At 41.9% G+C, this 18,762-nt stretch overlaps 1 protein-coding gene across 1 annotated transcript; it reads right to left on the bottom strand.

Moving 5' to 3' along the window:
• Positions 1 to 3,654: 3,654 nt before the first annotated feature.
• Positions 3,655 to 18,352, bottom strand: STMP1 (short transmembrane mitochondrial protein 1). The gene is made up of 3 exons (XM_045792581.2): positions 18,230 to 18,352; positions 6,306 to 6,359; positions 3,655 to 5,336 (listed from the first exon to the last, which is right to left on the bottom strand). The coding sequence occupies exons 1-3, from the start codon at positions 18,242 to 18,244 to the stop codon at positions 5,262 to 5,264; spliced, it is 144 nt and encodes a 47-aa protein (XP_045648537.1). The 5' UTR covers positions 18,245 to 18,352; the 3' UTR covers positions 3,655 to 5,261.
• Positions 18,353 to 18,762: the final 410 nt, after the last annotated feature.

The raw sequence follows: 18,762 nt of genomic DNA on the forward strand, positions 1-18,762 counted from the left end.
ACTCAGCCCTAAAGGGAAAGCGGTGCAACTCCCCACCGTAGCTGCTGCCAGATGCTCCGAGGAGCCAGTGCACGCAGTTTCGGCTCTACTCACTGTTCTCCAGAGCAGCACTCTTCCTTCCCACAGCCAGAGTGCAGGCTAACCAAGCCCGCTCATTCCAGTGACAGGAAATGTCAGAGATGACTAACAACTCCTTGTCATCTAGTATCACGCCACTGGTGGACAATAACTTAGCCTTATGTCTCTTGCACATAGATCATTTGATTTTTTCTTCTAATATCACAACACTAGATGGATGGAAAGCAGTAATGATCACCTTATACCAGCTTATTTTATAGATGACTGAGAAACGAAGACATTTAGGTGCACCTTATTTTCAAGTCAATTATGTATCAAACTTGCTTAATTGCCTTTGAAAATTGCCTTTGAAATTCCTTTAAGTCAGCCATGAAGTACATGGTACAATCTTTTATATTAGGATTTACATGGCAAAGACTCATGAACCATCTTTTAGTAAATAAAAGATAGCTAGTTTTCCCTCAGAAATGTCAGAATAAATCTGTTTTTTCAGTTGAATACCAAATAACATAGTTGGCTTCACACTAAGGCACCATGTTTGAAAAAGTACACCTAGTGGCGCCTGGGTGGCTCGGTCGGTTAAGCATCTAATTTGGCTCAGGTCATGATCCCAGGGTCCTGGGATCAAGCCCCGCGTCTGGCTCCCTGCTCAGCAGGAGTCTGCCTCTTCCTCTCCCTCTGCCCCTACCTCTCACTCATGCTCGCTCTCTCTCATGCTGTCTAAAAACCTTAAAAAAAAAAAAAGTACATCTAAACATTAGAATAACTCTCAGTATCACAAAATGTTCAAACCATTGGCACACAAAGGCCAGAGACGACCCAAGTACACAGGTAACCCATTCTGCGGCTGCCCCTGCTAAATGAATTCCAAGCACAACTGCCCGGCTATTTACATGGTGACTTTCTTGTCCCAGTGCTGTACAACTGTACGTGCAGGAATGACACAACCACACTGTCCCTTTCGTAAGGCCTTGCCACAGGGGCAATGATCCAAGCAGACCCACGCCTCAGGTTTTGCAATGCCCCACCCTGTTCACTTTCATAAAACCCCACTGTTCTCTCGTTTCCCAGTGCCTTACCAAAAAATGTACTTGACTAAATTATGATGCACAGAGCTTTAGAAAAGGTATAGACTAAACATGAAAAATCTAAGTGTCACTAGCTCTCCTATTAAGACCGGGCAAGATCTCAAAATATGTTCCCTTCACCACCAGCCTTCCACAAAGCCCTAACAGTCACTAGGGAAAAAAGAACTCATTCATGACTAAGGAATGGAAATGCTATGTGCAAAGTCCCAGATGGGAAGTTTCAGAAAAGCCTCATTTGCTCCAGTACAGTCTGTGGTGTTCCTTCCGGGGGAAGAACAGAAGTACTAAAAAGGCAAGAGACCTCAGCAGAAAAACAAACACCAGCGGAGTATCTAGGGAGTGAAGTGCTTAGTGGAAATGAAAACATTATGTGTACACGTGCTCTAGGAACCTGTACGCACAGACAACTAGAAAAACCACAGTGTAACCTTCTCTACAGTCGTACAAATGAAAATTGAGTAAATGGGTTAGAAAAAATGAAATTGTTCCCTAAATCAGCAGGTTACTCCTTAACTGCATAAAACACCAAATCAAAAGAAATGTCTAGAGGCATCAACTGGTAACTTCAAGTCCTAAAAGACAGCCCCTTTTGAGGATTTTAAATACAGTTGTTTGGGTTTTTCTCTCCCTTTGTTTGGGAGGATGATGGTTTGAGGATAAACTTTTCAAGTTCATTGTGTTTATGAAGTTCCCAGCACCAATCCTAAAGTCTTATTTTGTACACGTCGGTAACCTTCCTTTTATGATCACGTATGGCCAAGAGTTTTCTTAAATCACATCAACAGGAATTTTCAAACAATTTTAAAAGGAGAATATGTCTTGAGGTGATTCTTCCCATCCCTCCGATGGTTTGCGAGGCAAAAGTCCCTACAAAACACCCGGGGAACGCAACTCTTAATGCCACAATCACAGTTGTTGCCACCCTCACCCACGTGACGAAGTTTCAACTACACCCGAAAATCTGTGATGGTTCTGAGCTCCTCCTCTATCTCAGTGAGGCTAATCTCACCTGAGAACTCAGCCCCTTTCCGCTGCTGCAAGAACCTAAAACTAGAGGAGGGCATCTGAAGAGCCACCACAAAGGCAGCCTGTATTCCCTGTGGCGCAGTTCACGTGAAGGTGAATGCAAGAACGGAGCTGCTGGATGCCTCCCACTGGTAGAAATGAGTTAGCGAGGGGAAGAGTCAGTCACTCCTGAGGAAGCCCTACATCCAAATGAGAGTAGATGTAATACAGAGATACCTAATCTCCTAATACCTAAGTTACCTTCACCCCTCAAAAAGCCCCTCTGGAAACGACACACACGAGCAATCATGCTACCATAACTGTGACAAGGAATCCCTCTTTGCAAGCACCTTTCTAAACTTGTAGCATTTTGAATACCCTCAAAGGTGGTAAACCTTTATCCTTCAAGGCTGTGGTTCATTCTGCTAACAATTCAGTCACTCAAGATCAAATCTTGTGAGCCAGGAGGTATGATCAAGGTAGATACTCTAGATTTTCATCAGCAACGAAGAGTGACCACAGAATGACAAATTTTGCATGGTTCATAAACTGGTTCCAAAAAAGTGACTGCAAAAAAATAAAGCATTCTGACCAAAGCAGCAGGTTCCGACCAACATCTATTATTTATTGGGCAATTTGCAAAGCACTGTGCAACACATCACATACATTATCTCAACTGCTTCTCGTGTGAGCCACATGAGGTAGTATTAAGTCCACATCTTAGAGAATACAGCAGTGTCAGAAAAATAAGCCCCTCGCCCGTGATCTCACTTCTAGGGTGAAGCCAAACCATAACACGCTGCTCATCTGTGTCACACACTAGGACATGCTGCCAGAGATAAACCCTACTCACGTATGAGAGCCCTGTTTCCAAAGAGAAGCAGAACCCCTTTTAGAATCACATAGTACCAATGTCATCACTGTCTGAAAAAAGGTATCTCTAAATTACTCTTCCAGTTTACTGATTCTGCTAAAATGTCTTCAGAAATGGCATTTTCAGTGAGCTGTTCAAGTCCCTAAAACAAAACACACAATCAAATGGAACTTCATGTACAGTTAGTGCAAATTACACTTTCAGGGTGTAGCTTATGTATAATAACTTTATGTTCAAGGTTACCACTGTAACAGCAAAAGACAGGAAACCTAATGTTCATCAGTAACAGCTTAAATAAGTTATGTAGATCCATTCAACAGAATCTCATGTAGCCAAAAAAGGGAAAGAGGTCTTGTTCCTTACCTAATGATATGGAATGATCTCCATTAAGGGGGGGGGGGGGGAGGCAAGGGGTGAACTCAGTACAGTTTATGATTTGTGTTAAAACTCCCATACACACGTATTTGTTTCGGCAGAGAATCCTTCTCAAAGTATACAGGAGACTGTTGATAGTGCCTGCCTCCAGGAAGAGGAGCTAGGAGCTGAAGGACCGGAGTATGAGAGGCCCTCTGTTCTGAATCACTTTTGTATCCTGACCCAGGGGAAAAGTGATGTATACAAACATTTTATTTAAAAAAAAAATGGACTAATTATACATTTGACAAATTACAACGATTTCTTTCTTTTTCTTTCTCTCTCTCCCCCTCCCTCCCTTTTTTTTTTTTTAAGATTTTATTTATTTATTCGACAGAGATAGAGACAGCCAGCGAGAGAGGGAACACAAGCAGGGGGAGTGGGAGAGGAAGAAGCAGGCTCACAGAGGAGGAGCCTGATGTGGGGCTCGATCCCACAACGCCGGGATCACGCCCTGAGCCGAAGGCAGACGCCTAACCGCCGTGCCACCCAGGCGCCCCTCTCTCTCTCTCTCTTTTTTTAAAGCAATAGAAGTTTACTGAATGCACTGCAAGGGAGCAACGGGCAGGACAGCAAAGGAGAGAGTGCCAAGAGGTGGTGGTGAGGGGCTATATTACACGGCAAAGTAAAGGACTATGGAATTCTCCCTTTTTTGGCAATCTTAGGGACTGTGACTGGTTTTAAGTAGCCCATTGGTCAGTTAGGGTCTATGGCTTAATGAGCCTGTTTGCATCAGCTCGGTGGTCACTGTGGGCCCTTTTGCCTTGCTCAGGTTTCTAATTGCTCAAGCCTGTTGCCTAAAAGTGGCCTCTATGTTCTACCCTGACAGATGGACAATGACAAATCTTTGGCAAGTCGGTGGAGGTCTCATCTTCAGCAGCTTCTTCCTGCTGAATGAGGGACTTAGAGATGTCCCTACTTATGGGTCAACACACAATGGTGATTTCTGATTGCAGGAAAAAAAAAACCCTCAAAGTTTCTTAGGAGAATCACTATAAAGGTATAATGTAAATACATTTTTAATGTGAAGAGGCATAAAATTTCCTTTACAACTTGTCATTTATCCACCATGTAACGTCAAATGCACCTATAATTCCCTAGGATAATAAGTAGGATTCTTGTGAGGGAAAAGAGCCCAATCAAAGACACAATTAAGGAAAAACATGCATACTAGACTATGAATTCTATGGAGGATAAAGACCATTATTTTACATATTTTTAAACTCCATAGTTCCTGACAGGGTTCTCAGAATATAGTTTCTCAGTTAATGAGTAGTAAATTGATTTACTGATTAAATTAGCAATTATGGAGCTGACTAAAAACAGTACAAAATAAGTGGATAATGCAGGAGTAACTGGCTTCTGGGCTTTAATTTTAATGACTCTAAAACAACATAATTTAGTACCAAATATTTAAACACCCATTATAACCGCTAAACTGTGAAATCAGCATTACTTATGTCTGACTGGCTATACAAAACTCATCAATTTTTCTTTAGAAAAGAGTAGAAATTCCAAAGAATAAAGGAGAGACTACTAATTAAAGGTCACATTTACTAATCTAGCACCATAATTCCAGTCTTAGGCCGTCTCAAGTGGCAGGAAGGAGGAAGGGACGAGGTGAGGAAGTTGGAAAAGGGTGGTTCTAACTTGTGGCCCCATCTCTGCTCTCAGGCAATGCAGGATCTAACAAGAAAATTGTTGAGGCTGGGATTTAAAACAAAAGCTTTTGGTTCAGATGGTAAGGAGGCCCTCAAGAACAGCAGAATCGGTATATCCGGAAGGCAGTGCTGGAGTCCGCCTCATGAACTAGGGGGTTTCTTCTTGGCGTCCAAGTCCTTTTTAATTTCTTCTAGTTTTTTAGCCAGGTTTGGTATCTTTAAAGAGAAAAAAGATTATTATAATTTTGCATCTACCTAATCAATAGTCTTTTACTTCTCTTCCTCCAACAATAAAGGGTCATTGCACAAGTCTTTATTTTCCTCTGAAAGTGACCTGCTGAACAGAATTTCTTAGCCCCCTAACTGCATAAGAAGGATCTCAGAAGTTGGAAATTAAGGTCTGCTCCCTCCCTGGAAGCCAGATTCTGACTTCTACTTTTATATACCCACTTAGCACCTCAATACAATGCTAAGTTATATATATAAACAATAAAGGTAATATAAATTAATAAAGCTCTTTCCTAGAAAACTATATAACTCAAGTGAAGGTTGATAAAGAATTTCTTTTGTCACATCAAAAGCTTCACCACAAACATTTCAAAAGTTAATATATTTCCCTTCTTTCCCTTTTCCTGTCACTTCCTTTCCCTCTCTTTACAACAACCCTTCCAGAATCCCCATTCATGGGCAGTTTTGTCGCCTGGTTTTCAACTTCCCATCTATAAAATGAGGCTAATATAATCCCCACTTCACAAAACTCTGACCTTCTTAACTGAGCTGCACTATAAAGATTCATCACTAAAATTCTCAGTCATTACTACCAGGGTGCGGGGCCTAAAAGGATTATCCAATTAGTCTTTAAATTCCCACTTATCACATAATTTTCCACAGAACTGTAAGAAGACTCTAACTCAGTAATTAATTACTCTGGGCTAACACCCACAGCTCAGGATCACAAGACCATCTTAAATTGATGGGATTTTGCCCTCTTGTGGTGATATGGAGGACAGATGCTTCTGTGAGGTGTATTTTTCAAACAATGGAAAATCCTTCTACAAAATTCAGAACATTTCCCTCAGATCTATGGACTTCATTTATGCTGGAAGGCATACCTGACTTTAACAAAGACAAGTCACTACAAATTTGTGACAAGGAATCAGGGAGGACATGGATATGGTCACTTACGTCATAGTTCTGAGCCAGATACATTCCAACCACATTGCCAAGAGTAAATCCAAGCTGAAAGAATAGAACAGGAAGAGTTACACTGGATACCAAGTTCTGTGCCATCCGATACTAAACTAAACTATATGGACAACAGCCTAAGGAGCTCAGGACAGTTCAAGACCCCAGTGTTCAGTCTAGGGCTAGGCAGTATGAGATTAAGTTTTCTTCTGTAAAATAAACAGAGAAATACTCTTCCAAAAGGTTAAAGAGCATACAAAAGTGAGAATAAATGGCAGCACTAAACAAATCTACTCTAGATTCTCCCTTCCCCTCACAACCTCCATAAATATTTAACTGTCAGTTCTAGCAACCCAAGCCCAAGTGATGATTTTGTTGTTAAAAGTAATTTGTTTTTTGTCTTTCTTTCTTTTTTGGTTATAAGTATTGTTACTTCTTGCTACATCGAGTAAAAAATATCCGACTAAAAAAAGTACTCAGCTAAATTGTATCATCTTAGACAATGAAGAGATCTTCACAATTCAATTTCTTCATACCTGAGGCCTAGGGTAATGAAGCGACTTTTTCAGGGTCATTCACAACAAAGGAACACAGAACCTAAATTAGATACACACTCAAAAACGAGAATGTATCATGACAGAAAAGCACGGGAAACTCTGACATACAACTGAGACAGCACATGCCTTAGCACTCTGCCAGGGGTGGAACCTAATGGGCAGAACACTTAAGACCTGTGGGAGACAAAGATTCCCTAACCAGCTCTTACTCAGGGAGGAGAGACAGGCATCATTTTTAGAGACCTATAAATGCTTATTCCATTGGGTGACTGTTTTCCTGAACAAAAACTGTTCAATGAAAATTTAAGGCACTCCATTCACCACAAAAGAACCAAAGCTCATTAAACTTTGAGTTCTAATGATGATCCGTAATTCCCTGGGGTTTTTTCCTCCAATAATTATGAATCTCCAACGGGACGCCTAATTTCTAATTTCATAAATTCAAACTGGCCTCTCTCTTTTTTAAAAAATCATTTTCTCTAATCATTTCTCTAATCTAATGCTCCTATTCAATACAGCAGAGCTTAACAGAAAAAGTGTGGCACTTAACACCATCAGTTCTACATGGTGTGGTCGAACCTTCTCTTCAAAACAGAGACACATACGGGGAAACAAAATACAGCCTTCCTGAGCTTTAAACACCAAAAGCACAATTTAAATTGGTTGTTAGTTAATTAAGGAGCATAAAAGAGGCCGTCCAGTCTCTAATCAGAGTCCATTTTCTAATCATTTAATTAGGCACATTCTGTGAAATTATAGTTTTACCAAGGTGGCACCAATAAGCAAAATGATTTTTTTCACTCCTGTGTGTTGAAACGAGGTAGACAGAAGTTTTCCAAATCCAGAAAGAGTATTAAATTTACCTCAACTGAGAATTTTAGCTCTAACACCAAGCAGAGAAAACATTAAGGGTGAAAATTTTCAAGAAAAATGGAGCTCTGGTTCCACTACTATCTAGCTGTGTAGCTGTAGAGGATTTGAGTTTCCTGATCTATAAAACATTATACTAACAATGTTCCTTCCAGCTCCAACATTCTAGGATTCCTGGTTCTCATCACATGTGTCTTGACATAAATATGGCATATCTAATGTGGCTTCATTTGGCAATTTCACCAGCACATGAAAAATTAGTAGTTATTTTAAAACACAAAACAAAAACTATGGGCCTCTAGACAAGTGCTATCCAATTCCAGTTTCAAAACACTGCCAGGTCTACCACTGGGATATTGTAAAATCAAATACACAACATAAGAGAAACGTCACATATTAAGTGAAATGTTGAGGAAAAAGCATGAAGCCAGAAAAGCATTTATGTTATTTATGGGATGCTCACTAGGCAAGTTTACACAGAGAAAACATTTTAATCTAATAAAAAATATATATAAATATAAAATATAAATCTGAGGAATGGTGACTCATTAGTCTGACAAGTTAGATTGGAGCCAGATTATAAAAGGCCTTGAATGAGTCTGCAACCTCTCTGCAGGCCAAGATTGCTTAACTTCTTCCAGGCCCAGACCTGGACGCCGCGTCAAGGCGTCCATCCAGATGGCCGTATGCCACCTCCACGGTGCCCCCTCCACATCACTGATTCCCCCACAGTATCCCCTGCAGAGAAGGTAGTGCAGAAAAAAGAAAAATGACTGCTTCCCAAGCTCAACACTAAATAAATTACTATCACATGCCTTCTGCAATCATTTTGAGACTTTCATTTTGAGACTTGAGGAATATATGGCTGCTTCTCATGTGCACATTGGGGACAATAAGTGGTAAAACACCAGAAATGTGGGGACAGAGGAGTGACATGAGCAAAGTGGTTAAAGAACAAATGGGTGGGAGGAAGAGGCTTCAGCTAAGAGCCACAGGAGGCAAGCCTAGACTGGCCCAGGGCCACGTACAGAATTTTCCAGGTCTACAATTACACCATACACTTAGAATCGGTGCAGCTCCTCAATCCATTCATTACCCACAACTCTGAAACCCAAAACTCTATTCAAACTGTTTAGTTGTAACTCAACTGGCAGCAAAATCACACCTAACCTGAATGGATATGATACTCTTTATACTCTATCACATTTCAGTGTGAATACTCACTTTTTGCTACAGAAAAAGCAATCTTTAATCATAGGATCCTGTCCTACGTCCCCCTGGAGAATATGTATAACAGTAAATATTTTAATGTATGTCATTAAAGAATGCTATCCCAGAGTGCTATTGGGTTAAATAACAAGGTATATGCAGCTTAAACCTTTCTAAAATCTTAAAAAAAAAAAAAAAAACAAAAAAAAAAAAAACCTCCCAGGGCGCCTGGGTGGCTCAGTTAGTTAAGTATCTGCCTTCAGTTCGGGTCATGATCCCAAGGATCCTGGGATGGAGCCCTGTGTTTCGGCTCCCTGCTCAGTGGAGAGCCTGCTTCTCCCCCTCCCTCTGCTTGCCACTCTGCCTACTTATGCTCTCTCTCTCTGTCAAATAAATAAATTGTTAATAATAATAATAAAATAGTCTCTCAAATACATGTGGCCCCCAAAGGTTCTGATTAAAAGATTGAAGACCCTTATATATTAAAAATAAATTCATATTCAGCCCTGTAAAGAGATTCTAAATTGATCCCTACACATTTTAAGAGTTTATACATGATATATAGGAAGAAAAGCTACATATAAATAAAACAGTTATATAACAATTGAAGGCAGCAACCAGTACAGGACCCTGAATGTAACAGATGCAGGAAAAACCAGAAATGTGTCATGCATTAAGTAGCCACATGAATGACACAGAAGTGATTCTTCTAAGAAACCATATCTGAAAGAGATCAATGTACCTCAACTTTTTATTAAAGCCTCTAAAGATGCTGAGAAAGTGTTAAAATTTAAACTGAGAAGGGAACTGAATGTGGAGAATCAAGGCATAAGGTATGAATGAGGAAGTGATGACTTGACTAAAAGAAACAGGACAGATCAGAAGAGGATTTGAATTTAGAAACGCAGAGAAATAAGTATGGAGCCCTGGGTAGGGCTGGCTCAGGAACCTCAAAAAGCAGGCAAGGAGTTTAGTTCACATGTAACCTTCATAGGGAGCCAATGGCTATTTTTTAGCAGCAAGAACGTGATGAAAGCACTGCTTTGGAAGTATTCACCCAGTAGCTCTACTCAAATAAAGAGCCGAATAATGAATAAGTACAGTCAGGGAAGGCCCAGATTAGTGTGGTAGCATAGGGGACAGCAAGCAAACATGACTGAATTGTTTTATTCTTAAAAGTCAATGATGATCCCCAAAACAGGCTCTTAACTACAGAGAACTGATGGTTACCTGAGAGGAGGTGGGGGGGAGAATGGGTGAAATAGGTGAGCACTGGTAATATACAGAATTGTTGAATCACTATATTGTACATCTGCAACTAATATAACACTGTATATTAACTACACTGGAATTTAAAAAAATAAACAAAAAATTTAAAAAATAACAATAAAAATCAACGATGACCAATGAAATAGAATGGAGAGTCCAGGAACCAACCTCTACATTTACGGTCAAGTGATTTTTTTTTTTTTAAGATTTATTTATTTTAGAGAGAGAGGGCGGGGGTAGATGGGGGAAGGGCAAAGGGAGAGACAATCCCAAGCAGACTCCCCACCAAGCTCAGAGCTTGACATTGGGCTCGATCTCATCACTCAGAGATCAGGACCTGAGCCTAAACCAAGAGTGGGTCAACAGACCAACTGAGCCACCCAGGTGCCCTGGTCAAGTGATTTTTAACAAGGGTGCTAATACATTCAATGGAAAAAGAACAGTCTTTTCAAGAAATGATGCTAGGACAACTGGACATCCACATGCCGAAGAGTGAATACGGACCCCTATCTCACATCATAAACAAAAACTAACTCAAAATGGATTAAGACCTAAATGTAAAAGCTAGAACTAGAGAACTCTTGTAAGAACACAAAGTAGTGAATCTTATGACTTTGCATTAGGCAACGGTTTCTTAAATATGACATCAAAAGCACAAGTGACAAAAAAAAAAAAAAAGAAAAGATAAATTGGACTTCATCAAAATTAAAAATGTGCTTCAAAGAATACCATCAAGAAAATGAAAAAGCAACCCAATGGAATGGAATATTTGCAAATCACATATTGATGAAGGACTTGCATCCAAAATATAAGAATCCCTATGACTTAACAATAAAAGACAACCCAATTTAAAAATGAGCAAAGGATTTTTCTTTTTTTAAAGATTTTATTTATTTATTTGAGAGAGAGTGAGAGCCAGAGAGACCACGGGGGGGGGGGGGGGAGAGGGAGAAGCGACTCCTCACTGAGCAGAAAGCCCCACACAGGGCTCGATCCCAGGACCCTGAAATCAGGACCCCTGCCGAAGGCAGACAACATTCAACCGACTGAGCCACCCAGGTGCTCCTGAGCAAGGGATTTGATAGACATTTCTCCAAATAAGATATACATGGTCCATGAGCACATGAAAAGATGCTCAACATCACTAGTCATTGAGGAAACGCAAATCAAAACCACAATGAGGTGCCATATCACACTCAGTAGGGATGACTTCAGTCACAAAGATAAACTAGTGTTGAAAAGGACGTGGAGAAAGTGGAACCTTCATCCATTACTGATGGGACTATAAAATCGTACAGCCATTCTGGAAAATGGTCTGACAAGTCCTCAAAGTTGAGCAGAGTTACCCTATGATGCAGCAGTTTTACTTTAGGGTATATACTCAAGAGAACTGAAACACACATCCACACAAAAACTTGTACACACATGTTCACAGCAACATTAACCATAAGAGCCAAAAGGTGCAAACAATCCAAATGCCTATAAACTGGTGAACGGATTAACAAAATGTGGTATATTATTCAGCCATAAAAGTACTGATCCGTGCTAAACATGGATGAACCTTGATAACATTGCTCTGAGTGAAAAGCAGTCGGAAGAGACCACGTATTATATGACTCCACTTAAAGGAAATGTCCAGCATAGGTAAATCCATAAAAACACAAAATAAATTAGTGGTTGTCCAGGACTGGGCAAGAGGGGAATGAGATATAAACGCTAATGGATACGGGGTTTCTTTTGGGGACAATGGAATATTGGATATAAAATTATAGTGGTGATGGTTGCACAACTCTGTGAACATATAAAAAACCGTGGAATTCTACACTGTAAATGGGTGAACTGCATGATGTAAATTATATCTTAAAAATATTTTAGGGCACCTGGGTGGCTCAGTCGGTTAAGTGTCTGCCTTCTGCTTGGGTCGTGATCCTGGGGTCCTGGGATCAAGTCCCGCATTGGGCTCCCTGCTCCATGAGGAGCCTGCTTCTCCCTCTGCCTCTTTGTCTCTTATGAATTAATAAATAAAATCTTTTAAAAAATATTTTTAAAAATGATTAAGATTTCGTAAAATATCAGCTATATGGGGTAAAACTGGAAATCAAAGACAACTTCAAGGTTTCCAGATTGGACAAATGTTTAAAAAGAATGGAAACGTTAGGGTGAAAAAAAAAATGAGGACTGAGAAACAGTTGGCTTTGTGTATGAACACCACAGAAAATCAACTCTTTTTAATGTAAGGACTCAAGAGCAGGTTGATCACAACATTGTATCAACATAAAGAAGCACGAAGTCTTAAAAATAAGAAAGCCAACTCCATAGCAATCTGACTCTTCTCATCATTTGCTGCTCACCCCCTCTCCAATCAAAAAGTTACATCTGTCAATTAGCAAATAAAGCTACAATTTTTACCCAGGGATGGCTCCTGGCAATAACCCTGACTGACTAACAATTCTGAAATAGGACTCATCAAATTACATTTTCAAAGAGTACACACCCAAACCCAAGTTATGACACAGAATCTGAACCATCTCATATTTACCGACAAGGGCTTAAGAAATCTAAAAATAATCTCATTAAAAATAATAAAAATACTCTCATTTAGCAAATATAGCTACAACTAGCATTCAAAAGGATACCTAAAAATGTTTTATGGTTTCAAGTGAGAAAAGCTACACACTGCAAGAAAACTAGATATATACATTATCTAACATTAACAAAAAGATAAATTGATAATTTTATTTCTCCATTTAAGTCTAAAGACCTACAGAAGCTGTTTGAAGACTGCTCCATTCCAAGGAAGCAAGAAAAAAATTCACCTTTAGTCTTTAAACAGTTAAGACTTGTTGTGGAGATATCATCAACTGTGTTTAATATCTGTTTTGAATAATAATAAAGCCCACATTCTATACATTAAAACAAAAATCTGGTGAGGATATAACCTATATCTCTTCTACTACCACCACAGAGATGTGCATTTTTAAAATGTAAGCAAGGTTTTACATTCTATAATTTTCCTTAGACAATGGAAGGGGGGAGGCTGTTAATACTTCAATTGAGCCAGTAAATTAAATAGGGACATTCATGAAAAAGATAGCTGCAACACTTTGGAAAGAGGTCCATCAGGTAAAATCGGTCTGCCTGTTCTCAGAGAAGCTGATTCCAATATTCAAGTATCTTATGAATATCTGAGAGTAGTAATCAGGCAAAGGAGGAATATCTAATTAAATAAATAAATCACATAGTATTGACCAAGTGCCATGTGCTTAGGAAATCTAAGCATAAGCTATGTTGCTTCTTTCCCTGGAATTTATGATCTATTCTAGAAAGACAAGATTAAAGTAAGTGAAGGTGCAGTGAACAAAACACAGTGCATCACCAAATGATGGTCTGAATGGGCCACAGAGTTCAAGTGCTTCACGTGAGAAATCTAACGTAATCTGTATGAACATATTACAGGAGAAAAATCACTTGAGATGATTTCACATCAGATGGGGAAATAGCATGATAAAATTCAATAACCAATCACAACAAAAACTCTTAAAGCAGAAACAGAAGAGAATTTCCTTAAACTGTTAGGAAATATCAGAAACACAAACATCATACTAAAATCTGAGAAGCAGTTCCACTAAAAGCAGAAGAAAAAACTAGGATATCCACTCTCCTATTGGAAGTCCTAACTTGAGACAGAGACAAAAGTTGGAAAAGAGCACGAAACTCATCTTTGCCTTGATGGGAGATATGATTGCCTTCACAGTATTGCATTCACTGATTTACTTCCTTTAAAAAAAATTTTTTTTAAGTTTTTTATTTATTTAATCTCTATACCCCATGTGGAACTCAAACTCATGACCCCAAGATCAAGAGCCACGCACTCCTGACTGAGCCAGCCAGGTACCCCACTTTTTTTTAATTAAAAAAATAATTTTTTAAGATTTTATTTATTTGACAGAGAGAGAGACAGCCAGCGAGAGAGGGAACACAAGCAGGGGAGTGGGAGAGGAAGAAGCAGGCTCCCAGCAGAGCAGGGAGCCCAATGTGGGGCTTGATCCCAGGACCCTGGGATCATGCCCTGAGCTGAAGGCAGATGTTTAATGACTGAGCCACCCAGGCGCCCCTAAAAAAATTTTTTTTTAAGTAAGCTCTATACGCAAACTGCTCTTTAACACCAAGAACTAGTAAGGGAGACACTGGAAAATGATATAGATCATCTGAGGAAGTAGAGAGCCTATTTTAATGGGAGGTGATGAAACATAAACCAGACACCCCCTTAGTAGCAGAAACTGAGGTGTCAGCATGTTAGCTGAACTGCAGAACCTATAACAACTCTTCCAACTCAAAACCCACAGTCCTACACCAGCTACCCTCGCGTAGCTAGGGCAACGGTGGAGTAAAAGACACCTCTCTAGTGGGACCATAAAGATGGGACTTTCATAAGGTAATGAAGATCCAATGGCTTAAAACAATAGCTAACACTTACTGAGTGCCGTGTGCAAAGCAGCGTTCTCTTTTTCATGAATTAACTTCACAGCCTTATAAGCAGCCTTTTAAGCAGAAAGTATTATTGCCCTATTGCATGGTGCACTGGGTGTTACACATAACTAATGAACCATCGAACTTTACATCGGAAACCGGGGATGTACTGTATGGGGACTAACATAATATAAAAAAACGTTAAAAAAAAAAAAAGAAAGTATTATTGCCCAGTTTCTGTTGGAGAAACTGAGGCACACAGTTCAGTAACTTGCCCAAGAGTACACAGGGAAATATATGTGCTAGGCATAGCAGCTAAATTATATGGAGAAGGAAGGAGAGAAATAAATCAAGGATAATGTCAGTATTTCAAATTTGAGAAAGGCAGGGCTGGAGAACAGAGAAAGAAGTTAGGTGCGAGGTGTGAGGTGTGCGTTGCAGAGTGAGGAACATAAGAGGTAATGGGTCCAGACGTGCTGGATCTGAGATAGAGGGGATGACAAGAGATGTTCAGCGGACAGGAGAGGAGAGCAAACTGGAACTCAGAGAAAGGGACACAAGGTAGTTTTGGAAGCAGCTAAGAGGAGAAGGTGACAGCATGACAAGGACCACACTCCCTGAGGGTGGGTTTGAAGAGAGGAGCAGAAAGTCAAGGACTGAGCCTCGAGAAACTCATAGTAACCAAAAGAAGGGAAAAGCAGCCAGCACAAACAGGCGAGATTAGACAGGGCCCCTTCCCAGCTGCTGCACCAAGATACTGATCCCCTCAGCCCTTGGAGGGGCCAACACCCGAGCCAGGCACCTTCACAGGTTCTTCCGTAAATTAAACATTGTGTTATAATGTTAAAGAATGCCAGAAAACACTGAGACGAACGATCCAAAAGCCAAGGGAGGAGGGATTAAGGAGGTCGTGATTAAGAGTACCAAGGGCTGCCACTTCAGACGGTAACAGGAGCAAAAGCTGGCGCCAGTAACAGTATGACAGGCAGTGCCCACCGAGCTCCCAGAGATGCCCGTCCTGTCAGGCTTCCCCTCAAAAGCCTCCGAAGTTTCCTTACAACACCTGTAGCTAAACCTTAAGGAAGCTACTGCAGTAAAAGCAAAGGGCAGCAGGACCAAGGCAACACGTTTCTGAGACCAGGATGATGGGTGAATTATTTTAATCCATGGAGGAATGAACAATGAAAGGAATATATAAACAACCCAGGTGCAGTGGTTTTCGAATAGTGTTCCAGGAAGTGACAAGTGTAGGGAGCATCCTGGAGGGTTCCAAAACGTGGGATGACTGTGGTTTAAGTTGTAATAATTTGGCACTTTCAAAACTTGTCCCATCGCCTACCTGAGGGCAAATGAATCCCCATTTTTTATAAAAAAGATTTTATTCATTTATTTGAGAGAGAGAGGGAGAATGAGAGAGAGCATGAATGGGGGTAGGGGACAGGAGGAAGGAGTCTGATGTGGGGCTCGATCCCAGGACCCCAGGATCATGACCTGAGCTGAAGGCAGACACTTAACCGACTGAGCCACCCAGGTGCCCCTGAATCCCCAATTCTGAAAAGAAACCGTATTAGAGTTCAGCTAGTATCTTGTAAAAGAGAAACTGAATAATAGCCGAGTCCTTATGAAGTGTCACCGTTCTCTAAAGTACCTTCATGTACTAACTCAGTTTTAATCCTAACAACAAAATCATGAGGTAGGTTCCCATTTTCTTTTGTGGAAACCGAAGCACAGAGAATTTAGAGAGCCTACCCAAGTTCCCACAGCTTGCAAATGATGAAGCTGGGGTTGGAATCCAGGCATCTAACCTCTTAAGCACTAGGACAAGATGGCTGGTCACAGGTTAAAAGCTCAAGGACAACTTAGGAATCACCTGCTTCAACTCATTTTATAAAGCAAATGGTTAAAAGCAAGAGACAGTCTTGCCCAAGTGCACAGAGTTAATCATTTGAAAGAGGTGGAATCAAGGTGAGAAGTCATACTACCCGCTTCTTTCAACAGATGCAGTGAGGAGATTGAGGAACAAGAGGGCAAGAGAGCATCCCTGTTCCAGAGACTTCTGAGCTAGGAATTTAATGAATGGCTGCATTATTTCTCCTTAAATGCTGAGAATTCTGAATTCTCAAATCAGGTACGTGCATATTTACACACAGCAAAAGTTTATTCCAAAGCCAAATAAATTCACTCTGCAAAAGCACTTAGAAGTAATCAGGGGCGCCTGGGTGGCTCAGTACATTAAGCGTCTGCCTTCGGCTCAGGTCATGATTCCAGGGTCCTGGGATCCAACCCCGCGCATTGGGCTCCCTGCTCATTGGGGAGTCTGCTGCTCCCCCTGGTTGTGCTTTCTCTCCCTCTCCATCAAATAAATAAAATCTTTTAAAAATTTTATTAAAAAAATAATAATCAATGGTCTCCCAGTCTGTCAATGCGCTACAGCTGTATCAGGCTCAATGCTATCATCTTATACTTTGGGGCTGATATTATTTTTAACATGAATGTTTCCTACAACTAAAAGACAATAATGATTTCTCTTGACTCCTTAACTAACACCCAGTTAGGACACTGGAGAAATTTCCAGAAGCAAAGGAACAGCCCTGTCTTAGGCAATTTATGTCAAGGATACCTCTTTCCTCCTAAGGATTTTAAAAATCAATTACCACCTCAAAAAAGACACAAGGGGCACTGAAAAATTCTCTTTGATAAAGAATATAACATTCGGGAAAGCATCTCATCCCCAGAGCACTCCATCTGGCCACCTGGAAGGTAACTGGAACGTTCACCTGCCTCTTTATCAGAATGAGAGGGAGGAAGCATCAAGTTCGGGAGGCACAAACACTTGGAAAGACTCTCGTTTGGAAATGTTTGGCGAGTCTTCCGGAAACCTTCACCAGGCAACCTTTGAAATACACTCAGCTGTGCCAGAAAGCCAATTTTGAACCGAAATAAAGAGCCATGGGATAGAATTTATTTAATCACAGTAACAGTCATTTCCCCCCAAATGAGCCCTCTGGAGGAGTTCCGTGCACACCAGGGTCTGACTCATGCCAGCAACCAGCCATCCGCAAAGTCTGGAAGCTATAAAAGGCCCGACGAGGGCTCCCCGAAGCCTCGCACTCTGACCTTGTGCTTCTGCGCCTCGTGAGGCGGCTAACTCATTCAGAGTTTACTGCTGGCCCTCCTGCGTTCCCAGAAAACCCACCAGCAGGGCTCCAAGGCCCGGGTGGGGTGTGGGGGCGGGAGGGCAGGCGAGGGGAGCCTTCCAAGTCATCAGGGGCCCCAAAAGCTTTAACACGAGGCTCACACAAGGCCCGCCGGGACGGCACAGCAGCGGCTGTGAAAGTGCCCGCCGACACCTCCCGGTCTGAAGGACGCATAAGTGCTGGCAAAGCGGCCGGGGGCCGACAGACACAACACCCCGCAGCCCACCCCGACAGGCGACGAGCTGGCGCCGCGGGGCCCCGGACGCACGCCCAGACCCCCCGAAACCCGGACCCAGGCCGGCTGGCGGGGCCCCGGACCCAGCCCCGGCTCCTCCTGGGCAGCTCCACTCACCAGGAACTGGAGCATGGCGTCGGCGAGGAGCGCGCGAAGAGCAGCTGCAGCTCGGTGGGCCGGTCAGAGCCTGCCTCTCCCCGAGCGAGGGGCGGAACCCGCCGTGGGCTTCCGGGTCACGCCCGGCCCCGCCCGCGCCTCCCGCCTCGCCTCGCCTCGCCTCGCCTCACCCCGAGCCGCTCGCGGCGCCCTGGCGCCCCCTGGCGGAGAGACCCGGAATTACCGCCTGGACTGGCCGAACAGGGAGAAGGCCTGAGCGGAGGAAGCCTCAAGTCCCAGGCAGGCCTGGATGGACAGATTTGATCGTTCAGATTCCAAGGCTCCAGTGCCCAAATCCCGCTTCTGTAAACCTGGGTCGGGTCCCGGGATCTAGATTACTTACACCCCAACGTGCTTTGTAACCTACAATGAGCACTTTTGATAGAGTTTAGGTGCTTAAGTGGTTAAGCTGAAGGCCTTTGGAGTCTGGCACAGCCCCGTCCAATTCATGACTGCCTTCACCTCCTGGCTAATTAACCTCGCTCAAGTTCCCT

This window comes from Ursus americanus, chromosome 3 (assembly GCF_024610735.1).
Source record: "Ursus americanus isolate L20-20 chromosome 3, mUrsAme1.1.p, whole genome shotgun sequence".
NCBI classification, from domain to species: domain Eukaryota; kingdom Metazoa; phylum Chordata; class Mammalia; order Carnivora; family Ursidae; genus Ursus; species Ursus americanus.